General features: G+C 37.8%; 1 protein-coding gene across 1 annotated transcript in view; it reads right to left on the reverse strand.

Annotated features, from left to right (window-relative positions):
* KHDRBS2 (KH RNA binding domain containing, signal transduction associated 2) overlaps window positions 1-25,697 on the reverse strand; it is a 394,032-nt gene that overhangs the window by 94,537 nt on the left and 273,798 nt on the right. Inside the window, exons 5-6 of the mRNA XM_086743272.1 lie at window positions 20,665-20,792; window positions 17,506-17,701 (exon numbers count right to left, since the gene is read on the reverse strand). Of these exons, the coding sequence (XP_086599398.1) occupies window positions 17,506-17,701; window positions 20,665-20,792 (324 nt within the window). The remainder of the gene's footprint in view (window positions 1-17,505; window positions 17,702-20,664; window positions 20,793-25,697) is intronic.

Genomic DNA, 25,697 nt, shown 5'->3' on the forward strand with positions numbered 1-25,697 from the left:
TTTGATACCAAGAGCTATTTCTAGAATCTCTTACATATCTTGCTGAAAAAGTCTAATCTGGCAGGATGAACGTGCTTTTTATTACCACATTCATTATGACAGTGATGACATACTGCCTACAAACTGCAGCCTCCAGACACAAGTCAGGGATTCAGAAGAGAATTCTGTATCTTATATTCTACTTCTCAAAGCTTAGATCAAAGAAACTGAAAATGAGATAAGCTGAAAGAGGCACCATCTATAATTTGGAGTAGAAAGCTTCTGGGTAAGAACAGAGGAGGTGAAACAAAAATCTGAAGAATACAAACCATGGTGTTGGGGCATGACTGAATTTTCTGTCTCACCCACAATATGAAATGGCTTTTCAGTTAAGTCAGCAGTATCAAGAATAAATGCAGGCCAAGCAGATCAAAAGGATCAGCATCCAGATAGTAGTGTGTTGCATGAATCAGCAATATTTATAGGGGATGACTGGAACAAAGACTACCCTTGTATTTCTGCTGTGAGAAATCTACGGTGAAGGAAAAGTTGTATGGTAGCAGTAAGCCTGCAAGGAATATATCAAGTCTATAGCTATCAGTTTCTGTTTTGCCTTTTAAAAAATAATTACAGATACAAACTATCCATATTGTGGTTATTTGCCCAAAAAAAAAAAGAAAATCTGTGCACTTAATATAAACACTTTTTTTTTTAAATAGTCAGTCATTATGCTAATAACTTTCATGTGCAGAGTATATGACTCACAGAAAGTGCAGGTGTGCAGGAAGCACCTCAATGATTAGACAATATTAAGACAATTTGTGAATAGAGACCTGAATATATTTTAATTGCATTCCCAACTACTTCATGTATAATAACTTCTATTAAAAACTCATCTTTCTCCAAATGAAAAGTTCAATAAAATTTATACTTCTGTAAAAACTTATTGTTAAAGACTATTACAAGTGCAGCTGGCAGTCTAGCACATCCTGTTCATAGATATCAGTATACTCTGATTAGGTCTAGTTAAGAACTTCACAGTTTCTGAGCAACTCCAGCTTCGTATTCACTACTCATCTAAACAGGGTGAGAGCACAGGCCTGAGCACCAGTATGAGATGCCTTAATGTGGCATATCTGCATAGAGGTATCAGTTCTTAGGAAAATCTAACTACTGCCACATGTAACATGTAAGTCCTCATTCCTCTGCACACATCCTATCTCTCTTTCTTTCTAGAGAGAGCCTCGGAGTTGTTGATTTTCATATTCTAGGTGCTAACTGGACTGAAAAATCTCAAAGATGTTCTACCAATCAGAGGTTGGCTGACAACTTCCATTATCAGGAAGAACTGAACTTTCTATAAGGAATTAGAGCTTTGCCACTTCTAGCATCAACACACAACTATGTCATGACTTTCATGCAGGGTCTGGTATTGCAGGTGTAAATGACAAGGTGAAGCTTCCCCTGTTCCTGAGACAGAAACTCCTCAGGTACCATCAAAGATGATGGAGTGAGCTCCAACATGAACCTGTTACAAGCTCATTTTCCTGTCCTCTTACTGCAAAGAACACTTACTAATTTCTCTAAACATACACAAGTTCTCAATTAGATAGAACAAGTTTAAATGACGTTCATCCTTAATGGAAAGAAAGACTTGTATCTGAAAGAATCATCCTCTCTTAACATGTTTCTGTAAGGTGCTCAGTACCCATGCTGATAACATTAAGGACCAGCATATCACTACAAGGAATTCTTCCACACAATGGAAACTCTTTGGTGAATGATGCATGTTTGTGTTTTGTATTTGTATACAATCTAAACAACTTTGAAATCTTAAACAAACAAAACAAAATCATAGCACTTGGCAGCTCTAGATGGTTGGAACTCTCCAGTTCTCCATATCTGAGTAAAAAATATTGTGAATATTTTTAACATCTCACTAAATAACCTGATTATGACATCCCATTTCTTTTCCAAGTTGCTTATCAGTTCCTCATCAGTTCCTGTCTATCCACTTTGAAACGGATCCAATACCTTATTTCAGACTAGATTAGTACTTACAGTATCTTACAATATCTATCATCTGTGTTATAGCTCAATAGGATTGTTACTCCTATACCTAAAGCATGACATTTTAAATCACATCATCATTTTATTGTTAAGCAAAGAAATTAGTCATGTCCTGAAATGACTGTCAATGTGAGGCTGACTCAGTTATCTCCAAAAGATTACTTTATAGCTTAGAGAACTGACAGATTGTTATGTCACAAAATTCATGCAGGGCACGGTATTGTGGCTGTAAATCACAAGGGCAACTCACACAGTGGCCAGCACCCTTTGGGATAATCTTTACATTCCTGTTGTGTTCCATAAGCGTCTTAGTTGAAAGATTACGCATGATGAGTTTTTTTTTCTCCAGGACTGGTAAAAGATAGCTTCTGTGTCTTTGACAGCTGTTTACTAAAATTTAAACAAGGGTTTTGCTGGGCATTTTTCTGTACTTGTACCCCTTCAAGGACTATAAAGGACAAGCGATTCTAATCCAAAGAGTCAATTTGTCTTTTGTGATTTGCTTTAGGCGTATTTAAATCTAAACTGCTAATCTAAAACCCTGGAAGCACTCTATCAATTAAAATAAATAAACCAACCCACTACAGCTGGATTGTACTAATATTTAGGCAATCTATTACATTTTCTGCTATGTCTGACAGAAATACCCTACTCCTGTCAACTGGGTGTATTCAGAAATCACGTTGAAGGAGCAGGTTGCACCACAGTCCTCAGGGAAGTCCTTTCCTGTTTGACATATACTGAAATATTACTTTGAACTTTATGGCTTTCATTGCATCCTCAGTTTATGCAGAGTTAAAAGAAAACGGCACAAATTTCAGATTCCCCCTTCTCTTGACCTCTAGCTACCTACTAGAGTATGGACAGCAACACCTAGGAGCTTCAGTCCATTGTCCTGCTAACTCCATCCATGAAAAAAAAGCACCTTCTTTACATCAATTCCTCATTGATTGCATAAGGCATGAAAATTGTCACTGCTGCTCCCAGATGGAAGAGTTTTTAAGCCTGTTGCTGAGAAGACTAAGATGATATAGTAACTTTTTCTGCAATTACCTGGTTGGCCCAACCAGAAGTATCTCAGGGGACCAAAGCTTGCTTCAGCCCATCTAGCAGTAATTTTATTGGAATATTTAACTTTCTACCTAGAAATACAACTGTGCTCACTTTGATCTCCATTTCATTTTTCAGAAAAGCCACTCTGGATTTACAATGATGCATTCATGGATTTTTGCCTTATTACATTGCTTGTACTTCTGAACTCTGCTCAGGAGAAGGAATACAGACATGTATGACCCCCTGCCAACGCAAAATGCTGACTATCCTTATCTCCTAAAGCCCAATATATTTGTTGGGATTTTTTTGTGGTTTTTTTTTTTTTTGTGAGGATGCAGTGCTAAGGACCATGACGATCAGAGAACTTATAGATCATATATGAAAACCTGTATGCATCCTGAGAATCTGGTTTTATTAACTTGATGTTCATTTTATTTGCCTCTAAACCCTCTTCCTCTCAGCAGATGAAGTAGGTTACAGCAATACTTGGTCTTTTTTACAGCATTTTTATGCTGACTTTCAGAAATTTTTTTTTACTTAATAAGGAAATGATAAAGCAGTCATAAAATTCTAGGTTGCATCAAGCAGGCTTTAAGAAATTAATAAGCATCAGGTTCATAATGCTTTGACCTTAGAAACAAGATATATCCTTGGATTTTTCATTTTGTTTTTCTAAGAAGGTCAGCAAATCCCAGGATAGTTCAAGAAGAAAACCTCTAGTAATAAAAGTTACAGTGTAAAATTAACCAACACTTTTAGCAGAGCAAAAGTATTCTTTACAAAACATGCATCATTTTGGAAGGACAGAAAATACATTAATAATAACTATATATATTATATTATATATAATATAATTTCTATAAATGAAATTTCTTCCCCAAAACAATGTTGTAGTTTTATATCATACCTACTGAACATCTAAGTCATACAAATTCGTACACTCATACTTACCGTGGTAACACAGATACACAGCTTTAAAAGAAATATTCAACAAAATAGTATCTCAGCTAGGGAAGGAAAAGTCTCATGTTACTGAAGCTGAGAGGTTTATTTTAACATCTTTCAGCTTTCATTAATTACTTCTGCTCCACAGAATGTTGCACAGTTTCTCAGACTGTATCCAGTGACCTGTTTGGTTATCCCTGAATATATAAACTCTGATCAAGTATGGATGAGTTTGTATTTTCCAAACAGACTGGAAGCTTAGTTCTTCATAACAATTCCCTTCCTCCAACACAAACAACAAATTACTGTGTACTCTGTTTACAATTTGACTGAGGTCTTCAGGAAAGAAAGCAGATCTTTTAAAAGTCTTTTCCTTCAAAATTGAATTTCACCTCAACAATGACCTCATTCAATCAGGGACTATCAAAACAGCATTGTCTCCCTGCCACATTGTAGTCTTCTTTCCTCCTAAGAAGGGGATAGACTTGTCAAAGCAGATAGGTAGGATTTTTTTTTTTAAAAAAAAAACCTAAAATAATTCTTTTTCCATAAGTTTTCTACAAAATGAATGGCATGTAAAAAAAACCAAACCTACATTATTTAGAACTTAAGTCCTCTTTTCAGAAGTAATATAAGGATTTAGAAGCCTACTTTTTTTGCAAACTTTAGGATTTAGGATCTTACATTCCATACTGGAATTGATGGCATCCAAGATGGAAGTACTTTCTTGTATGACATACAGGTACCTAAGAATGGTACCCCATAGTGCTGCAGTGTTTAGTACCCTTTAGCTGTCCTTTTGGAAAGGGTAAAAACAGAACTTGATCCTCTCCAAGATTCAGGTGCCATTGTTCAGGTTGCAGAAAGGGAAGTCCTGCTTTCAGCACTAAGACCTCTGTGGTAGCAAGGCATGCACCTTTCCTGTAAACATTCTGCAAGAGGTCAAGCCTTACAAAAAGAAATCTAGAAGAGTAGAGTAAAAGTAGTCCTTTAACTCTTTTTTTTTTTTTTTTTTTTATCCAGCATTTCACTCATCCAAGACGTGAGACACAGACTTTCAGTTCTTCCTCTGCCTTTAGGGATTTAAAGCTTCATTCTTGATGATCCCTACCCAAGTGGATACCACAACACTGGACTGCAACAGATTCTGCAGGAGGAAAACACTCTCACTCCCCTTCATACTGCACTGTCCATGGAAATAGAAATAGTACACATATTAACCACTGATTGAGACATGCAGTTATTGACTGCAGCTACAACTGATGTAGTAATGTCACTTGTAATTACACTCTACTACTACACAAAATAAGACTATGCAAATGCAAGACAAATCAGTTGCGTCGGAGAGAATTTTTTACCTTTCAGAAAAAAAAACCAAATGAAACATGAGCGAAGGGAATATAACACAATGAAAAGTACTTTTTTTTTTCTTTTCTCTTGTTGCTCTGTGTTATGTTTAGCACATACAAGACAACTCTGCTGCTTTTTCCAAAATGGCAACTTATAATAGGTACCTCAAGAGAAATAAGTTAGAAGAGCTTCAAATGACTTTATGGATTTATTTGTTTAGGGTGTTTGCATGACAGGTGGCCTTGCAAGAAAGTGAAAGAGCTGTTCAAGGAAAGTGAAAAATGACCAAAGTATTGTGGCTTCTAATTTATTTGATAGATGCACTCAGACTCAACAACTGCATTTCTGTGATTCCCTGCTTTTTCTTTATCTCCCAGCTACAGTGTCCACATTTAAATTTGGTGAAATTTAACTTGCAACAAAACACACGTCCCTTCTGCATCTCCCCTATAGCCTGATTTATGGAACTTTGACTTACTTTTATTTGTTGATAATAATTTTCTTTCACTAGGACTGTCAATTTTAGTATTTTACTTATACTCAGATTGCAACAGACTGGAGTAAAATTATTACTAGTTAACTGATGCAGTTCTGTCAAAAATACTTGGAAATACCAATTTCCAAAATTCTATTTCAGTTTAAAAGCACTTATTATTTTGCTATTGCTGATAATTGAATAAAATTAAAACATGGTAAGCTTTTATATAGCTGAGCAATTTTGACAGTAAAAGCAAGCCAAGCCAAACCAAACCTGAAACTATTTTTCACAATGATTCATAAAAAGGTAATAAAAATGGAATTATTTAGTCTTAAAATAGGATTTGTTTTAAAAGAAACTAGCATATATTTTAACTCTGCATGTCAGTTAAATAGTATAGGCAGTGTTTGTCCAAAAAGTACAATGATTGATGGTAACTTGTTAGTAAAATAAAAAGAAATAATTTGAATTTCAATATATTTTATTTTAAATGCATGGTATTTCAGAAAACTCCTAGCTGCAGCATGTTTGAGGACCAGTATACGCATGCAAAATCTTGATTAAGACAAGTGCATGGGCTACATTGTAGAAATCCATCCGTGAGTAAAATGGTTCAGTAAAAGATTGTCTTTGATTTTTTTTTTTTTTTAAACATCCAAATGTATGTAGTTCAAACGCACAACAAGTGACAACAATCAAGGACTGAGAAGTCCAAATAAAAGATAACAGGATATGAGGTTTCTAAACATAAAGTCGCTGTGTCCTCATTCAGATTTAAATAATTTGCATTTGACAGACATTTGCATCTGAGAGATGTTTGGTGATCAAAAGAACCAGTGGCAGTATGTTATCTAAAGGATTATTATGTTATCTAAAGGATATTTTCATTACAGAAACTCACTAACTGGCCCGGAAGAGTTGGAGGACAGTATGAACACCAAGGTTGCAGCTAAAGCACCTTGTTACGAACTGATATGTAATGTTACATACTCCACATGGACAGATATATTGATTTTGAGAAATATTTAAATGCATTTTTACTGCATTGCATAAGGTAGTACGGGGGTATGTTTGCAAGAGTGTCCTTGGGATGCTAATGTATTCTTGCGATACTAATATATAAGAAGTATTTACCTATCTAATTTCACTTAACAAACATTGCACTCTTGATGATTTCATATGTTGCACTCCACAGATTTTTACACCATACCAAGAGCTACAAAACAACAGCAGGTAGCCAAAGAGAGCTATTAGCTGTCTACAAGTAACAGCACTTATAACGACATTAGAAGCTATTAAAATGCAGGCAACCGTAATTTCATCAGGAAAAGAAAAAAAACCAGGTCTGCAGGGAGAAAGAGCATTTTTCACCTCTAGTCTTCACTTTATTGTCCCGGAGCCATTACACTGCATGTACCTCTTCAAGGGATTGCTACACTCTCTAAGAGCCCTATAGGTCAAACTCAAGGTACTGTATTTCATAACAAGGCCAATATTGTCAACATTTTTGCTACAGTTTAAAGAGGTACACTAAGTCTGCACCTTTGATAATATGTAACTGATCTTACAGTTTTTAAAATTAGCATATCTGAGAACAACATTGACCTATTTATCTAACAGAGTGGTAATCATATGAATTTTTGTCACTTTAATACCTCCATGGCTAAAAAAGTTAAAGATGGAAAAAAAATGGGTACTTCATCCAGTTCATCTGATTATACAAGTAAAGCTATTCTTTTTAAATACTTGCTAACATAGTTTTCCTTTCTCTATTTATTTTCTATATTCTTTTTTTTTTAAAAAAAAAACTGTATTATGAAAAAAGAAAATATATGCTTTACTTTTTATTTCCTTGGTCCTTCAGACTTCCTTACACAGTTTCTCATGGACATTTCTGGCTGCACAGGAGCTCTGCGCAATATCAAGCCCTTATAAACAGATGTGCTAGAAGAAATTGACCACAATTTTCTGTGCTGTAGCTATGGATAACATATACGCATATCAGTATCAGAATATAAGCAAGTATCTCTATACCCAAGTAAAGATTTACTGGAAATGCTAAGGCAGCTGGAGAGTCATAAACTCTTCTCCTTCCAAAAGCAGTAGATAATGGGACATTCACATGCTGCCTCTGGGGAAGCAATTGCTGCCATGTATCTGCAGATGATCTGCAACCAAGGCACAGCTTGAGCCATCTTTGTCAATAAAAATATATACACAGGGTGTATATATATATATATATATATATATGCCTTCCCCTGTGTATGAAAATCTAGGCTCATGTATGTATTTGAGCCTCCCTTAAATACCCAGGAAGAACAGGCATACTGCTGGACAGGTGCTTCTGCACCCAAATACATCAGATAATTCATCTAGCACAAACCTTTATCTTCCTATGTGAAACTGAAATTCAGAGTTGCAAATCCACTGAACATAATAAGGGAAAAAAGATTACAAGCATGTAAGACTACTTTTCAGGCCTTTTATTGTACGAAATAGAAATCCTCTTTTTCAACTATCTTGAGTAAGCACTAAGTGTATGGATGGAGGAAACTGGCTAAAAGGCCCATCAGCCAGAGAATGAAACAGAACTGCACTCCATAATGTTTGTCTTTGATTTTAAGTGCAGTAGCGAAATACGTATCTCTGCATTTTTAAGTAGAAGTTTTTTTTGCAAGATGACAAAAGAGAAGAACATGTACCAAAGAGAAGAACAGATGAACTCTGATAAAATCTTCCTGCAACAGGAAGTATTTTTTAAATACATATCCTTAAAATGCCAGTAAAAACTAAAATACTATTTTGGTACAATCCATGAAAGTTTTAAAGTAATATCAAATGGTTCCTAAACTGTGCATTTTACTATATTAATAAAGCTCATGTTTTGGTTACAGCTAAAATGCCTAATAAATGAAGGTAATACACAAACTAGAAGTACTCTGTTAGCTGTACATGAAATCTATTGGTACAAAGAACACTCTGTTTATCTACTGTAATAAAAAGACACTAATCTGAGTTCACCTAAAGGCTAAACTGAAAAACACATGAGTAAGACTGGTATACTGGGGGCAAGGCTGGTGGGATAATGTTAAGTGCCATGGTATCCTGTCACCCAGAGCCCTTCCTGAAAGCAGAGCTCAAGGCTTCTGAAATTGCCTGGCACAGCTGAAGTCTCTGTGCTTACCACTCTGCAAAAAACAGCAGCCTGCATTGAGCTTTTCTCATTACCACTGAGTTTATATGTGTCTGGCTCCCCAGGAACTCACCAGTCAGGATGAACCCTGCAGTCCAAAATTATTTAACTTTTTATTTCCTCGGTGGGCTACGTTTGGGTAAGAAACTTTGAGAACTGAAAGAGAAAACCCAAACCTTGCATCTGAGCTGAATTCACACAGTAGCTGAACTCTCAACAGCTCTAATTAAATTGGACTTGTCCCAAGTCTTTAACAGCAATCCTCTAAGTTTGTATGACTTTGTACAAAAAAAAAAAAGTTTAGAACTCATATTTGCAACCTGTAATAAAAAGGATAACATGAGTGGAGATACAGTCACATGACAAAATTTAGCCAGTAAATGCCTACAGAGTTATTTTGTACCAACCAAGACTGTTCTCCATCATATAAATACCCAAGTGACAAGTTGTGACAGATCCAAGTGACAGTCAAGAAGTATTTTTGGTAACAGGCTCCTGAACAATCACACTGTTTAATGCTCAAATGGTGCATTGCATGATGCAGACAAATTCTGTCTCTACGGAGAATACTCCATAGATTTTTAATGTCGGATCTTATGAATATAACCACATACACTATGAATATTTAAGGACCATGTGAAGGCTGGATGATCAGTTGAGAGATGTCCTTCATTTAGATCTCTATATAACAAATATAAATATTTATTAGGTTGTAGTTGTATTAACATCATGTATAATACTAGAACACGTACAGCTGCACCAGCATTTTCTTTTGTACTTTGGCCAGCATAGAAAACTATTTTGAACTGAAAACTTGATAACTAATGTCAAGGAGAGAATTATTTTTGCCAAGTAAGGAGAGCATGAAAAGGATAAGAAGGAGAGCTTATCCTCCACAAAATCTTTCTGCGGCATTTATAAGGAGATGCTAGAGTTTTATGTATTTTATGAGTAAAGTTTAGTCCATTGAATAACTACGATTATTAGTATCCAATCAAATCAATGATACAAAAAAGTTTGCTTTAGAGCACATTGTCAACTTGCCAGAAATTCACAGCAGTGATGAGTCTGAAAGCAATATTCACATTTATTGACACATTGCTCTCAGGACAGTTCCTTTGGTTTCATGAGGCAAGCCTTATTTATTCAGACTATTACTTTCAAGAATAAGTCCAAACTACAGTTTGCACAGGTAAGCAAAAAACTTTAGAACTGCAAGTTCCCAGACACTGAAGGTTTAATGCTGACTGTGTTTTTTTTCTCTTAGAAAAACACAAAAAAAGTTCCCACTATTTTAATTCTCTATTTATGTTGCTGGATTTTTTAACAATAAATATATTTATACTATCAACAGACCAAATTTTCCAAAGTTTGAATAACAGAAAAATCCACTCTACCTTCATGAGACGATCATTCACAGTATTCTTCTAAAGCTCAATAGGATCTTTCAGATAATATCAACATTGTCCTATTTACCGCTATTAAAGTGGAAATAAAATTTGATTTTTCATGTCACAGTAGAAGTAAGTTGAATATAGCTTAGCTCTTTTTCTAAGTGCCTTGGGCATGAATAGGTAATCAATCATATTTAATCAATATGTTGTTCAGTCATGCAGATTCCAGCTTCATTCAAATGCTCTTTAGCTTCTCTACATTCTTCATTGATTATTTTTTTCATCCAAAAGAGGCACAGACATAGATAAGTAGTACATCTTAAAACCTGGAAATATCAATTTAGAAAAAAATGAAAATAATCCCATTTGACTATCACTATATCCATATATTTCATTATTTTAAGGTTTTGAACAAGTCTTCATAATTGTCCAGGCCGCACTCTCACTGGGAATGTCCTACCGAGATTACAGGAATTAACTTCAAAACTAGCAGAATCAAGTGCCAATTGCTCACTTTAACATATTCATTACAGCACTAACACAGGCATAAATATGCCATGAAGTAGAAGTGCTGGTCTTTATACACAGTTTCCACCTACATTCAGAAGTGGCAGATAGAATGGATTTTTAAAAGCCCTATGCATTCCAGTTTGAAATATTAAACAAAGCCTCTGCAATCACAGCTTGGGGGATTGCAGTCACATGTAAATGTTGATTATTCTTTTTAAAATGTTAACGTGTGACAAAATGCCTCTTACTGTCAGTCTTTTCATTGTCTAGGTTGGCATTGAATAAACATGAGCATAGTTGTTTCAGTTTGTTTGAAAACTATTGAAAAATGTAAATAACCATTGAACTTAGAATAAACAGTTGAATGTGGCATTTGCTTTCTTTTTAAATAGCTTGAAATGAGAGGAAGAACAGCATGACATTAAAAGCACAGTCTATCTTATTGTGCGGTTCTTTTCCAGGGACTTTCTAAAAGCATTGCTCGTCACTCATTCCAGAAGACAACAAGAAGATGCTTTTGGCTGGTTTGATTAGTGAAATGAAAGGTGAGAAAGAATATTTGCACTTAAAATTGCTCTTTAATCTGTCTGTCCTAGACCTAGGAGCTGTACCATCTCCTCAGTGTCTCGACAGACTGGCCTATTTATTGCAGATTCTGTATTCCCTTGTAAGTATAAGAAGCTCATCAAAGTATTCATATTATGCTGAGTGGCTTTACGTGCAAAAATCCCCTTTCTTATCCAGGAGTAAAAATGTAAGTGCAAGTAAAATACAAAGTCAATGTGTATTTTAGTCCCAAATTTATTCTGTTTTGGTAATTCTTAGCATTTGGGGTAAGGGAACCAGTGCTAAGTTACTTTTAGACTCACATTAGACCTCTTAGCAAGGCTCATCACAGCTTTTAAAAATGTAAAGAAAAATATCACTGCACAGCTTGTTACTATTTTCTGATTCAAAAGGCAGAAATACAGCTCCAGAATCAAATGCCTTCCAAAATAAGGTCTCAAAGCATTGGTATTTTTTGGCTTATATTTGGGCTAAGCATTCTTCAGATACTTAGCTTTAATCTTGAGTAAAAAAGTGTGGATGCTCAGATTAAAATATATTGTGCCGAACATTGGCTCTATTGACTCAGTAGGATGTTCCTTCCAGCAGATCTACTCAAGCACTTCTCATTCTCACATCTGTATAAATCATGAACCTCAATCAGTCATGTCTATCATCTTTTTGCTGTTTTGTAAGATGCCAACAAGACCTTAGTCTTTAAAATGGCTTATTCTTGTCGAGAAAAGACTCCAAAAGTCTCCCCTCAACTTGTAAAGATGATGTCAGTGTTAATTTTCTTTATTATATTTCAAGTAGATGTACTACCAAACTATGTTAATCTTTGTAACAAAAAAAAATGGCAGAAAATCAATCTTCCCATTGGTCTTGTCAACAAAGGTGATGATGCAGGACTGAAACAATGTTTGAACTCATTTTCATTTACCATCTCCTATCTTGGTACACTGATACAGAAACTGTAAGATTTGTAGATGGGCCATCAGCTGTCTTACAGACAAAACTAATACCTCAGACCACAACTGCACAAGATTTAAGTTTTAGAAGAGGCAACTAAACCACAATTCCAGTACTGTTCTCTCTACTCAAAACATCTCTGCCTCACACAATGTAGAGCCTGAGCATAATTTACAAAATTTGTTTGATAAATCCCTAACAGCAATCTTGTCACTAGTTCTACCTGAGGAGCCTGTTGGCATTGCTGCCCTCCCTAGCATCCACTGCAGGCTCTTCAGCATCCTGGGAGTAACAACACAGCTCAGAGGTAAATCAGTACTCCTAGAAAGTTCCAGACTGAGCCACTGCTGCCAACTGGTTGTGGCATGTATTTCTATACATGGAAATAAGAATTAAGCAATAATTCAAATTAATTTGTGTACTGCATTTGTGGAAGGAGTATGAGTATGATCCATAATGCATTTAATGGAGAGCCACACTGTGTGGTTTTCAGTAAAAAAAAAACCAAACAAAAAAACCCAAACAAACAAACAAAAAAAACCAAAAACCCCCAACCCCCCCCCCCAAAAAAAAAACCCCAACTTGAGGTCCAGAAGGCTGTTTTAATGACGTTTTGAATCCTTCTCAGCAGCTAGGGACAACTTCAGTATGACAGTGCTTGTGGATTAGAGGTGTAAACTTATATCTCAGAGGGTAACGTCAAGGGCTAAGTTCAGCTTTGTGAAAGAAGCTTCTTCTGAGGGAAGTTCACAATGATTGGTTCCAGCTTCTACTCTGAAATGCACTCTGGTGGACCTCTCCTTCAGCAGAAGAGGAGTACATACAAATTGGTGTTGTGGTTTTGTTTAGTGAGGGGGGGCCTAAGGTGGCAGCTTCTGTAGGAAACTGCTAGAAGTTGCTCCCCTTTGTTCAGTGGACTCGGCTGGCCCTAGGGCGGACCCGCTGCTGGCCAAGGCTGAGCCGACTGGTAGCAGAATGCTCCGTGATAATGCCTCTGTGATAATGTATTTAAGAAGGGGAAAACAGAAAAAAAAAAAGAGAAGAGAAGATGTGAAGAAGCTGGGCGGGGGCAGAGGTGGAGAGGGGAAGGCGCAGGCCTCATGGGCCTTGCAGGCCTCACCCTCTGGCCTCTCGCCAGGCGGCCAACTCGGCCTGACTCGGCCCGGCCCGGCTGCAAGAAGTGGAGACGAGATGAGCTGGATGATGTGAAGAGATTCTGAGAGGCATCTGCCAGCCTGTTGTGAATAATTTTTCTTGTGAGAAAAACAGCTGCAGACACCAAGGTCAGTGAAGAAGGAGGGAGAGGAGTAGTGCGGCTCCTGGCCAAAATTCCCCTGCAGCCTGTGGTGACGACCATGGTGAAGCAGGCTGTCCCCCTGCAGCCCATGGAAGTCCATGGAGGAGCAGAGATCCACCTGCAGCCCATGGAGGACCCCGCACCCAGGGAGGTGGATGCCTGAAGGTGGCTGTGGCCTGTGGAGGGCCCACTGGGGCAGCTGTTCTGGAGAGACTGCACCCTGTGGAAGAGATGACCCACACCGGAACAGTTTCACAAAGGACTGTAGTGTATGGGTGTGACCCCATGAAGGAGCAGGGGGGGAATAGGAGGAGTTCTTCCCCCAACTATGAAGCAGTGGCGTAAAACAACATGTGATGAACTGACCGCGACCCCCATTCCCTCTTCCCCCCGAGCCACTCGGAGGGGAAGGTAGTAGAGATAATGTTAAGCTTGGGAAGAGGGAGGGGTGGAGGGAGGTTATCTTGTTCTCTGTCTCATTATCCTGCTGGTTTTAGTAATAAATGAATAGTGTTCCCCAAGTCGAGTCTGTTTTGCCCGTGACGGTAACTTTAAGGATTTTCTCCCTGTCCTTATCTCAAACCTCGAGCCATTTTTCCTTATATTATCTCCCCCTATTCTCTTGGAGGGTGGGGGCAGTGAGAGAAAGACTGCATAGTCTAGTCCCGATCGGGGCTGAACTATGATAATTGGTCACAATGAACTGAGGTTAGCCACTTTGAACAGCAGTCTTATTCACTGGGTTACAAGTCCAGGACAACCTCTCTGGTCCCAGAAGCTGCTAACAGTATCTGTTAGCTAAAGCGTCCATCCAAATTCACATGCAACCAACTGTTTTCCAAATGAGGAAAATTCAGATAGTAACTTTTTCTTTTTCTCATAGTAAATATTTATTTCCTTTTGCATACATTTTCTAATGTTTCTACCTCCTCTCCCTGCAGGTAGTCTTCTGAAGTTCCTCTGAGATACTATCCATGCTGCAGCCAATAAAAGCTATATATCTGTTTCAAAAGAAAGTAAAGAAAAAGGTGCGAGGTATGTCACTCCCCTTTCCCTCTCTAGCCCTCTTTTCAGAAAGTTGTTCCAAATTATTTTGCCTTTGGTTGGGCTTGACATTCAAAATGTTGAACAAGACTTCATTTTTCTTGAGAAACCTTTAGACATTTTTTTTAATGGACTCTCACAAAGGCCATCAGGAAACCTCAAAATATTTAGACATTGGATAATTACAAAGTGGTGATCCAAACTTTTAAGTACTTATCCAAACCAATTTGAACAGTTAGATGTTTCAATGTCAAGCAATCAATAAAATCTCTGATTAGTGGAGTTGAGCAAATATCTAAAGGTTTTTTTTTTTTGTTCAGGACATGCTGTTTAAACATTTTAAAAAATCTGCTACAGCCACCCTATTTTATTTCTTGAGTTAACTTTCAGCTCAGCATTCAAATGACTATATTCTGTTAGAGGAAAGAAAACTAAAAAATATGGATATTCACAAACAATGACATTGCATTCATGTGCACAACTAATCAAACCAATGGTGCTTGCACATAGCAGGCAAAAATTGGAGTGAAATACTGTAGTCAAAAATGAAAAACATAAACACATAAAGAAATTGTAATAGGCTTGTGGGTTGCCTGCAAGCAAAAAATGAGACAAAGTAAATTGGATAAATTATTCATTGTAAATTAGTTTTTCATCTCTAGGATTCAGTGTGAAGGAACAACAATTACACAAGACATTTGTTGCTGGTCAACAAACAGACCAACTTGTTTTTAGTATCCAGTCAGATATGTGATGCAGTGATTTATTTGGGAAGAAAAACCGTGTTGATTATTTCCTGCAAAATTAAAAATATTTTCCCCTAAAACATAATTTACAAATTCATATATAGATGTATGAAAGTGAACTTCTCCTTTTACCTGTACACAAACAGAGTTTTAATTATTATCTCAGTCCAAGAAGATTTGGATTGCATTTACAAGTCTTTGTGAAATGGCAAGAGATTTTTGCTGCAAATTATAGGATGACAGCAAATTAGGGGAAGCCCATATTCCCAGCTGTGGAATATAGATGTTGAAAGGGCAGAGGAGATTGAAGGATCTCCAAAACATCTGAACTTGTCCTGTAGGATAAGATGTTTCTTGCTATTATCTAAGTAGGCAAAATAGAAAAACAAGCACATTTGTTTGTTTTTATTGAAATAATCTATTACAAACAAACTACTCCTTCAGTTGTGTGTATATTTTGTGTTCCTGAGAGTGTAAGCATTTCAAAACAATGTGGAACTGGCCGAATGCTTTCCTAACCTTGATAATCCAGCTACCTCAACTTCTCTTCCTGTTTTGCATATATTTAACATCCAGAAAAAGCATAATAAATGTTCCCTAAAATCTGTTTAATACCCTGGGGAATTTACCAGTACTGTAGCTAAAAAAAAAAAAAAAAAAAAAAAAAAAAAAGAAAAGAAAAAAAAAGAAGAAAAAGAAAATATTTACTTAATTTATAATCTTAATATTACATTACAGAGGTTCTGTTTTGAAATTTATCACTCATGGATTAGGAGAAGATGCAATTCTGCACAGAAAGGAAGGTCTCATACATTTTGATCCTAACAGATTATATACTATCTACCAAGGAAGGGTATACTTTCTAAATTCCTTTCTTAGCAGAGCTTTAATCTCATTTAAAGATGGAAACTGTGTTGAGGCAAATAATAACAGTGTGACTTTCTTCCCCTCCTTTTTTGCAGCTGTGCTTCAGTTGTGACTCTTGGCATCAGTAGAATGCACATGTCTGATTTGAAGTGGCCAAGATCTAATCTCCACTCTATAAATACAGATGGTTGTGTAAAGCTTTACCAACAAAGATTAATTTCTGTTTCAATTTCATTTCTTCTGTTCTAGGAAGACCATTAATTGAATAAAACTGCATCTTCTTAATTATAGTGTATCTTCTTACTGTAATTCTCACTAGGTTCTCCCAGTGACAGGATTATGAAGTGGATGGGATGTTCACCTCACCCTTGGAATTGCCACAGCTGGAAAAAAGTCAGACATCATATTTGATGGTGCTTTCTCCTCTACTTGGATATCTGTTGTTATGGTGATAGTTCCAGGAGGGAACACATTAATGAGGATGACTTGAAAGCTTAGATGTTTACAGCACAATTATTTTTAACACTTCACAAGAAGAGGTGACAGTTAGTAGTGCTCCTTCCTAAATATGTATCATTGTATCAGCTTTCATTAAAATTACCTGAATTTCTATTTGTTATGTATCTGTAACACAATGTTGAATACAAATACGCATAACCTTATTTATATGTAATAAAAAGGATTCAGGAAGAACAAAAAAAACCCCCTGTTTTCTCACAAAGGTTATAATCTGTTATTTCTAAGAATTTGCCTACAGTAACAACTGACTTTTAGTTATAATATAATCTTCAGAATATCTGTATCGCTGTTTTGTGACGCCCTGAGAGCTACTCAGCATGACCTTGTCATATCCAAAACTAAGCTGTCAATAATTCTACGCACTCACGTCACCCAAACCACAGGTTTGCAGACACACCGCGTCACCCAGACTGTAATTCAGCAGCAGAGCATAAGCAGTTGAGACAGAGGAATTACTGGCCCGGAGCCTTCCAGCTCAGAGGTACTTGATGTTCACCAGAGAGTCTGGCTCACATCTGTTATGAATGCACGTGGTTACTTACATATTCTTCATATGCCTCGTGTGCAGGTGGCGGGGGTGGTCTGTAGCCTGGGACAGCCGGGGCACCCCTTGCTCGAGGAGTGGGCACACCCCTCGCCACTGGTGGGACGGGGAGGGCTCCACGGGTCACTGGTGCTCCTCTGGGTGCTTGGGCACCTCGTCCAGGCAGGGGCGGAGGAATCGCACCCCCACGTCCCCTGAGGGAGCAAAAAGGGATGATCACTCTGGTGTGCACAGCAAGGGAGGATATGCAAGTATTATGTCATTTTAAAGGCTCTTACATTTTTACTGCTATTTAAAGTATCATATAATTCTGGGGTTTTGGCAGCTACAACGTCAAGCGCTTTTAAGCAGTATCTCAGGCAGGACTCATATTATGGAAAGGCATTATTTTTAAGCCATCCAGTGTCTTTTACACCTGATCCTCTTGTTGCTTGTACTAATGAAATTCTGGACCATTGTAATTCACGGAGTTGCAGAGTTACTCCAAAGTACTTCTAGAGGAAGAAGAAAGTGAGGAACTTTTTATTTCGCTCTCAAACTACTTTAGAAAAGCAGTTACCACTCTCATTCTTATGTTTATTGGCAGGTGGGACAAACTGATTGGCAGAAGATGATGTAGAATGGCAGAAACTTGCAAGGCAAAACAGGGAAGAGTATAAAAGGAGAGTAACAATTTTTCTTCCCGTCTAATTTAGTTCAGCACAAGGGAAGAATAGCCTGCGGTTCTGCTTTCCCCTCACTGTCATGCAGAGAGAAAAGCATATACAGACAAGCAGAGAGAGGTTTAGCATCCTCCCATTTATTTATGCTATATCCACCTTGCTGTACTAATTGGTAAGTCAGAAGAAGCTGTTACTGGTTAAAAAGAGGTTCTTGTAGCTATATCATATGACAAATTAGAAGTGGGATATATCAGAGAAGCGATCAGTGAGTTTTGCTTCAAAGTAGCATTCTCCTGAATGTGCTGCCCTTTCTGAAGACTGGGAGTGTCAGGTATAACCATATGTGACACCCAGATCCAGAGCTGTGAATGGAACTCAGGTCTCCCGCAGCAGTATGAGCTGTGGCTCGTTCCCTGCTGAGACAACCAAACCCATAGCACTAGCCTGTGATGTTCAGTACTTCACTGCAAGTTTCAATAGCCAATATTAGAATCACAGATTCACAGAATGGTTTGGGTTGGAAGGGACCTTCAGAGATCCTCTAGTCCAAATCCCCTGCCTTGGGCAGGGACATCTTTCACTAGATCAAATTACTCAAAGTCCTGTCCAACTTGACCTTGAACACTTCCAATGATGAGGCATCCACAACTTCTTTGGGAAAGCTGTTCCAGTGTCCCACCACCCTCACTGAAAACAATTTCTTCCCTATGTCCAAACTCTCTTTCAGTTTAAAACCATTGCGAGTCTCTGTTTGTCTTTCTTTATATCTAGAAAGGCCGTAGTGAGGTCTCCCCAGAGCCTTTTCTTCTCCAGGCTGAACAACCCCAACTCTCTCAGCCTGTCCTCATAGGAGAGGTGCTCCAGCACCATCTTCATGGCCCTCCTCTGGACCCTCTCTAACAGGTCCACGTCTTTCTTGCCAGAGTGTAGTAGAGGGGGAGAATCACATTTCTGACCTGCTGGTCATGCTTCTTGTTATGCAGCCCAAGATATGATAGACTTTCTCAGCTGTGAGTGCACATTGTCAGCTTATGTGTAGTTTTTAATCTAATAATATCCCCAAGTCCTTCTCCTCAGGGCTGCTCTCAGTCCCCTCATCCCCCAGTTTGTGCTGACAATGGTGATTACCCAAGAGTAGGACCTTGCATTTCGCCTTGTTGAACTTCATGAGGTTCACATGGGCCCACTTCTCAAGCCTGTCAAGGTGCCACTGGATGACATCCCTTCCCTCAAGTGTATCAACTGCACCACCATACATATAATTATGCTATTAGCATGAATTATTAGCATAAATATTTAGCTTAAAATACTTCAGTTGCAATATTTTTAAAAAATATTCACCGGGGATTTCTGATTGGTAAATAGGGAAAGCATCCAAGATCCTGTATCTGTCGAACTGATCTAATAATTTGGATATTTTACCGGAAGGAGAAGGGCCAGCGCTCCACTGATTATGCTTTGAACCTAATTTAAAACCTGCCAGTCTGTTGCAGTGATGTTCTGAACAACATTATTAAGTCAGGCCCTTCAGAGGTCTTAGGTGTAAGGACGACTGGTTTGGGAGCCCAAAAAGACTTTGAGTGGACAATGGTCATGAATGACAAGTGTAAGAAATCCTATGTATGTGCATCATACTACTGATAAAAAATTCCATTCAAGCAGAACTGAAGGAAAATATGATAGACATCTTCAGGGGAAAAAAAAGGTCACAGGCAAGATCAGCCAGTTCAATTACCAAAGAACAACTCCTCTGTCAGCATAAAATAAGGGACCTACATATCCTATTTCCTCCAAATAAAAGTGGATTTGTTAGAACCCATCCTGAAAGTATCTCTGTGGACACCTAGAAGTAGCTAGGTAACTTAGATGCTGGAGGCAACAAATTTCTTAAGGGTTCACAGTGAAAAATGAGTCTGAAAGACTGTATTAATCTTATATACTGGCCTTATGAACAAACAGAGTTATCTGCTATCTATATATGAAAAAACACTTTGGAAGAATTCAGGAATCATTCATACACCAGCGTTTTTAGATTATGCCAATGAAATTAATATAAAACTGATAACCCATACAACAAATAACATATAATGGAATATATATTACAGATATAATATTCATGCAAAAAAAAGTAATTATTCAGCAAATAAATTTCCATCCAAAGTATGTAGCCTTCTCTGACTATGTGATTTTATTGACCAATGATTTTATGCTGCTGACCACAGTGATTCTGTGCCGGCATAACCATGGCCTTTCCTAGAAATATCCTTTCATTGGCTTCATAATCTGCTCTGATTTGTTGTTTAGTACTTGTATACCTCTCACTGTAGATCAGAGAACCTAGCATGACATAGACCATACAAGTTATCAGAAGATATTTCGGTTTAGTAGCCATGATGTGTATGTGATTTTCTTTATTTTTTTAACTATGCTTTTATTCTTTTTATGATTGTTTACACTTTCTAAATCTATTAGCATAACAGCTCAGGTTACCACACCTTGAAGGAGCTGCAGGTGGCACACGGATCCCTCTTCCTCGAATGCCCCGTCCACGTGCTGAATCCTCAGAACCATTCAAATACGACAGTTCTCTCAGCTGCTCCTGGCGAATTTCATCATTATAATCCTGAAATGCAAAAGGTGACACTTGCTGAAACTTTGTATTTTGGTTGAGCTGCCAAACCACCCAAACCAGAAACCACATGGACGGTGTTTGGGTGAATTGCTCTGCATCATCACCTGCATGCTGAAAAACCATACAGTGGGAGTGGACAACTACCTGTAATATGTGGACAGAGAAATTTATATGGGTAGTTAAAGTGGCATTAAAGAATACGTACACACAAAATAAAATCAACAAGGCATAGAAGGCACAAACATAAAGCAGATACCAAGAACACATCTGTGTATGAGACACAAATGCACTTTCAAATACAAAAGGTACCATTCTCAACTTGAAATTTGATAAAAAAATGCATTTTATAAATATTTTTTTTTTTTGGAAGACATCCCCGGCTACATTGACACACTTAAAACACAAATTCCACCTTTCATTGCACCTCAGCATGCAAAATTTACACTAAATCATTTGATTGGATGATTTAATCCTATACCAACTAGCACATTGAATGTAGCCTTCACTAAACAACTTCTGAAAGGAGCTCTCTCTGTAGGACTCATAAGTACCAAAACTTTGTTTACTATATAAAATTGTTAAATGAAGGAAAACAGGCCCATTTTAAGACTGCAGGGTATCGACTCCAGCACTGCAAACTTCTGCTGGCTTAGTAAACAGAACATTGGATGAATTTTCCTTTCTTACTGATACAAAATACATAATATTGGGCAATTTTTACTCATTTTGCAAGCTTTGTCTCAGTCATAAGTTCATTTTTCTTTAGCTTCCATCCTTTGGCATTCAGCTCTTTGCCTGCTGATCACAGTAATAAGAACCCACTGCAGTAGCCGGCTCACTGGCAGCAGAACTGTGCAACAGCTAATTACTGTTTCAAAACAGAAAGGATTATTGAATTTAAGCCCTCCAGTCTTTCCAGCGTTCCACAGGCAACTGCCATTGACTGTCATGCAAGGGTCTGAAAATGCTACAGTGCCTGCTGCTTCTCAGGTGGGCGACTGTCCAGGACACATTACAAGTGTCACCGCTTTTTAGCTAAGTTAAATACCAAGCAAACAGTGAGATGGAACTGTGGTCTTGCTCATTTCTTCTCCTACCTGAGGAGGTCCAAGAATCATAGAATCATAGAACGGTTTGTAATTGGAAGGGACCTTTAAAGATCATCTAGTCCAACCCCCCTGCTCTGGGGAGGGACACCTTCCACTGGACCAGGTCACTCAAAGCCCCATCCAACCTGGCCTTGAATGTTTCCAGGGATGGAGCATCCACCACCTCTCTGGGCAACCTGTTCCAGTGCCTCACCACCCTTACAGTGAATAATTTCTTCCTTATATCTAATCTGAATCTAACTTTTTTCAGTTTAAAGCTGTTACCCCTTGTCCTATCACTACATGCCCTTGTCAAAAGTCCCTCTCCAGCTTTCTTGTAGGCCCCTGTTATGTACTGGAAGGCTGCTTTAAGGTCTCCCTGGAGCCTTTTCTTCTCCAAGTTGAACAATAAATTTGTTTAAAGATATGATGCTGATCCTGTCGTGTTCCAAGAGAGCGTAGGCCTGGTCACGATCTCCCTTCTAAATTTCTATGGAGTGCAGCTGGAGCAAAATCTATTAATGAAATTCAGAAAATAACCCCATTTATACAATATGGTGGGTGCTATTTGCAGCAGAATCATAATTAAAAACAAATCCCTAATTTACTAATAAACTAGATAATGGCTTGCAGTTCACATGAATCCCCAAATATTTTTGCACATTTTTCTGTCATTCTAACATTAATGGTAATAAGCCAAAGACATCTTCCTAAATTAATGTGCTCTGCAAACCCAGAGGGAAAAACACAGATAGACTCAGTGAGGTCACATTTACTGCAGTAGCTGAACAAGTACCATCTACTCAGCCTTGATTAATATAATCTGTTATTCACACTGGCTTTACAAGGATTAGGACTTCAAACTTGCTGACTGAGTTTACCCTTCAGATTCCACACCAGTGCTGGGACTGAACTTCATTAATAATGCAAGTAAATTTGTGGGAAAAAAAAAAAAGAGAAAGGACCTGCAAGGGACAGAAATTGGAACTTTCTGTGTTGCTGCTTTAATCTCTCTCCTTTGGAACACTGCCATATAAATGAATTCTACCAGAAATTGCCTCAAAGATGCTATTCCTTCCCTGGATACACGTATCAGTTACAATCTTAGTACTGGCAAAACAGAAAATCCAAATTAAATTTATAATGCAAGATGTGCAAATCTGCACCATTCTGTTATGCAATGTCCTTAGTTTTTCTACAGGTTATTTACTGCATGTCCAGTTAAGAAACATATACAATGTATTTTGAAATGGCAAGGTAAAGACAAAAAAGTACAAGAAAGATGGTAATTAAGATGCTGGGACAGGAATTCTGAAAGAGAAATATTTTAATAAAAAGTTATTACTCTATATAGATCATTTATCTTATGTGCCCTTTAAAAAGCATAATAAAGATCATAATTTCTAAACCTGAAATCTGAAATTTTCATCAGAAATGCTCACTTCAACTCTTTCATTAAACAGAAACATAACACTGAATTAATCTTTCATAAGTGCCACATGAGTCTAGCTAAAGACTGAGTATCCTGCTGAATATTTAATTGGAGCTGAGTTCAGAGCCTAGCACACAAGCAAAATTATGCTGATGATGTTTCATATATATCTAGTCCCAAAGGAGAGTACAAGATGTTCCAAGACATACCTGCACTGATGAAAGTATAATGAAGTAGCCGCGCATCACTGTAGTATATTGTGTTTCAGAAAAAAACCCTACTCCTCGTATTAAAATAAGCTAATGAGAAATGTTCTGTACTTCTTAGTTTTTCTTATAGCTCTCTAATAGTCTTATAGCTACTCTTACAGCTGATAATCTATATTAGCCTATATGTTTTGGTCTTGTTTATATCCTTAAAGACATTATTACCTATAAAGAGCTTTTCTATTTACTGATGATACTAAGGGTATCATCTACTCATACCACACTGGTCAATGTTTGCAAACAACCACTGTGGGTGAGCTGAACACCCACACCCACGGCTATTAACCTAAACACGCATCCTGACTTTAGAAACACCAAGGATTTACAATCTTATTGAAGTCAGTAGCACCCAGGGCCACCATAAACTGTAATGTTTATGTAGGTGCCTAAAAAACAAATTATATATTTAGATAAAACATTCAGTATTCTAGAGTACATGAACACGTTTACCCAAAATTATCAAAATTATGTTTATTAATGAGGGTTGTGAATGATTAATTAGGTTGGTTGCCCTGACTGCTCTAGGAACAAAGGAAACCCATTAGTACCAGAGTCCAGCTGGTGGCAGCTCACCCAAGGGTCCTTCTGGCAGCAGTGGCAGAGAGCTGCAGCAAAGAGGGGGAAGCACGTAAGCTGCTAGAGAACTCAATAAACCATTTTGGTAAAAAATAGCAAAGTATGACGCAAGCTGCAAAACCTGATCTGAATTAACAAGAACATGTAGTGACAAGGGAGGAGAGTTAATAAAGAAATCAAAGAGTAATGCATAGACAGATGCAATGGATTTTGGGAATACATGTCATTAGCATAACAAAGGCTCATAGAAGTCAAGGATATATCAATCCCTTAAGGATGTGTAAGGAATGATATTTATCTCCTATCCTGATGTGCTTTGCATGTTTAAGTTCTTTCCATGTGTGTGAATGATTTGCACTATTAATAAATATCATTACTCTTACCTGTGACAGCTGAATTTCATTTTAACTCCATAGCTAAGGGGAGAGTAATTTAGGTTAAAAGCAAACTACCTTAAGAATATAGTTATGCAAGTCAAACCTAAAATGATAATCAATGATTCTTCACATTGACAATTTTGAAGTATGAATAGGGCTCACTTGGTCGCTTACACAGATGACATTTTATAGCAAACACACACATTCCTTACACAGCTAAATCAGCCATATATCAGGCAAAGAGCAGACTATCCTCCATGTAGTGTTGCCACTACTAGGACAGATTTACAGGTGTCTTAATTCCACAGACAAACAACTACATATTAACACCTTGTATTTAAGTCATCAAATTCCTTGATTTTAACTGAGTGAAAAAGTAATAACAAAAAGCAATGCTTTTCTTTTGGTTATTTTCTCTGTAACTCTTAAAGTTAAGAGGCATCCCAAAGGTCCCGAGGCATCAATAACTCAAATTTACATCTGCCCTATGTGCAGGACTTACAGTCCTGGAAATCTGAGTGTGCACTGCCTGAACCAGGAAATATTCATTCTCTCTCAGGCACATAATATTCTCAAAGCTGTCTGTTGCCAACAGAGAGCACCACATTCACAGACATACATACGCCCCGTCCTGCGTTCCCCTCTTCCTGCGCTCAGGAAGCAGAAAGGAAACAGGAGACAGATTTGGACTCCTGCAGTACTTCTGCATCCTGCCTAGATCCCAGCATCAGTAAAAGAGCTCCATGGCTCTATGTGTTTGGACAGATTCACTGAAGCTAGAGTATTTCCCCTAAATCCTGACGTTGCTGCTGTGGGGCTATTTTCAGGCCGCTGAAATTCCAATCAGTCTAAAATTTCCATTGACTACATGGTTCAAAAAACCCATAGCCAGCCACTAGGACACAGAAGTCCCATTGAATTTTAGGTGGAGATAGGTGATGTGAGTACGGCCCTTTTTTTTTTTGTTTATTTGTTTGTTTTTAGATGCATACTAATTTTAGACACTAAAAGAGATGTTGTCCTCATGCTGCCTTGTGTATATCAGGAAGCACTAAGCCTGAGAAAATAACTGGTGGTGAGGACCTCCCTGGGGTCACTGCTTCTTTCTGTTCACTGTGGCCTCATGACAGTGAGCTGTGCTATGATTCAGCTTCAAA

This window comes from Chlamydotis macqueenii, chromosome 3 (assembly GCF_036417535.1).
Source record: "Chlamydotis macqueenii isolate bChlMac1 chromosome 3, bChlMac1.mat, whole genome shotgun sequence".
NCBI classification, from domain to species: domain Eukaryota; kingdom Metazoa; phylum Chordata; class Aves; order Otidiformes; family Otididae; genus Chlamydotis; species Chlamydotis macqueenii.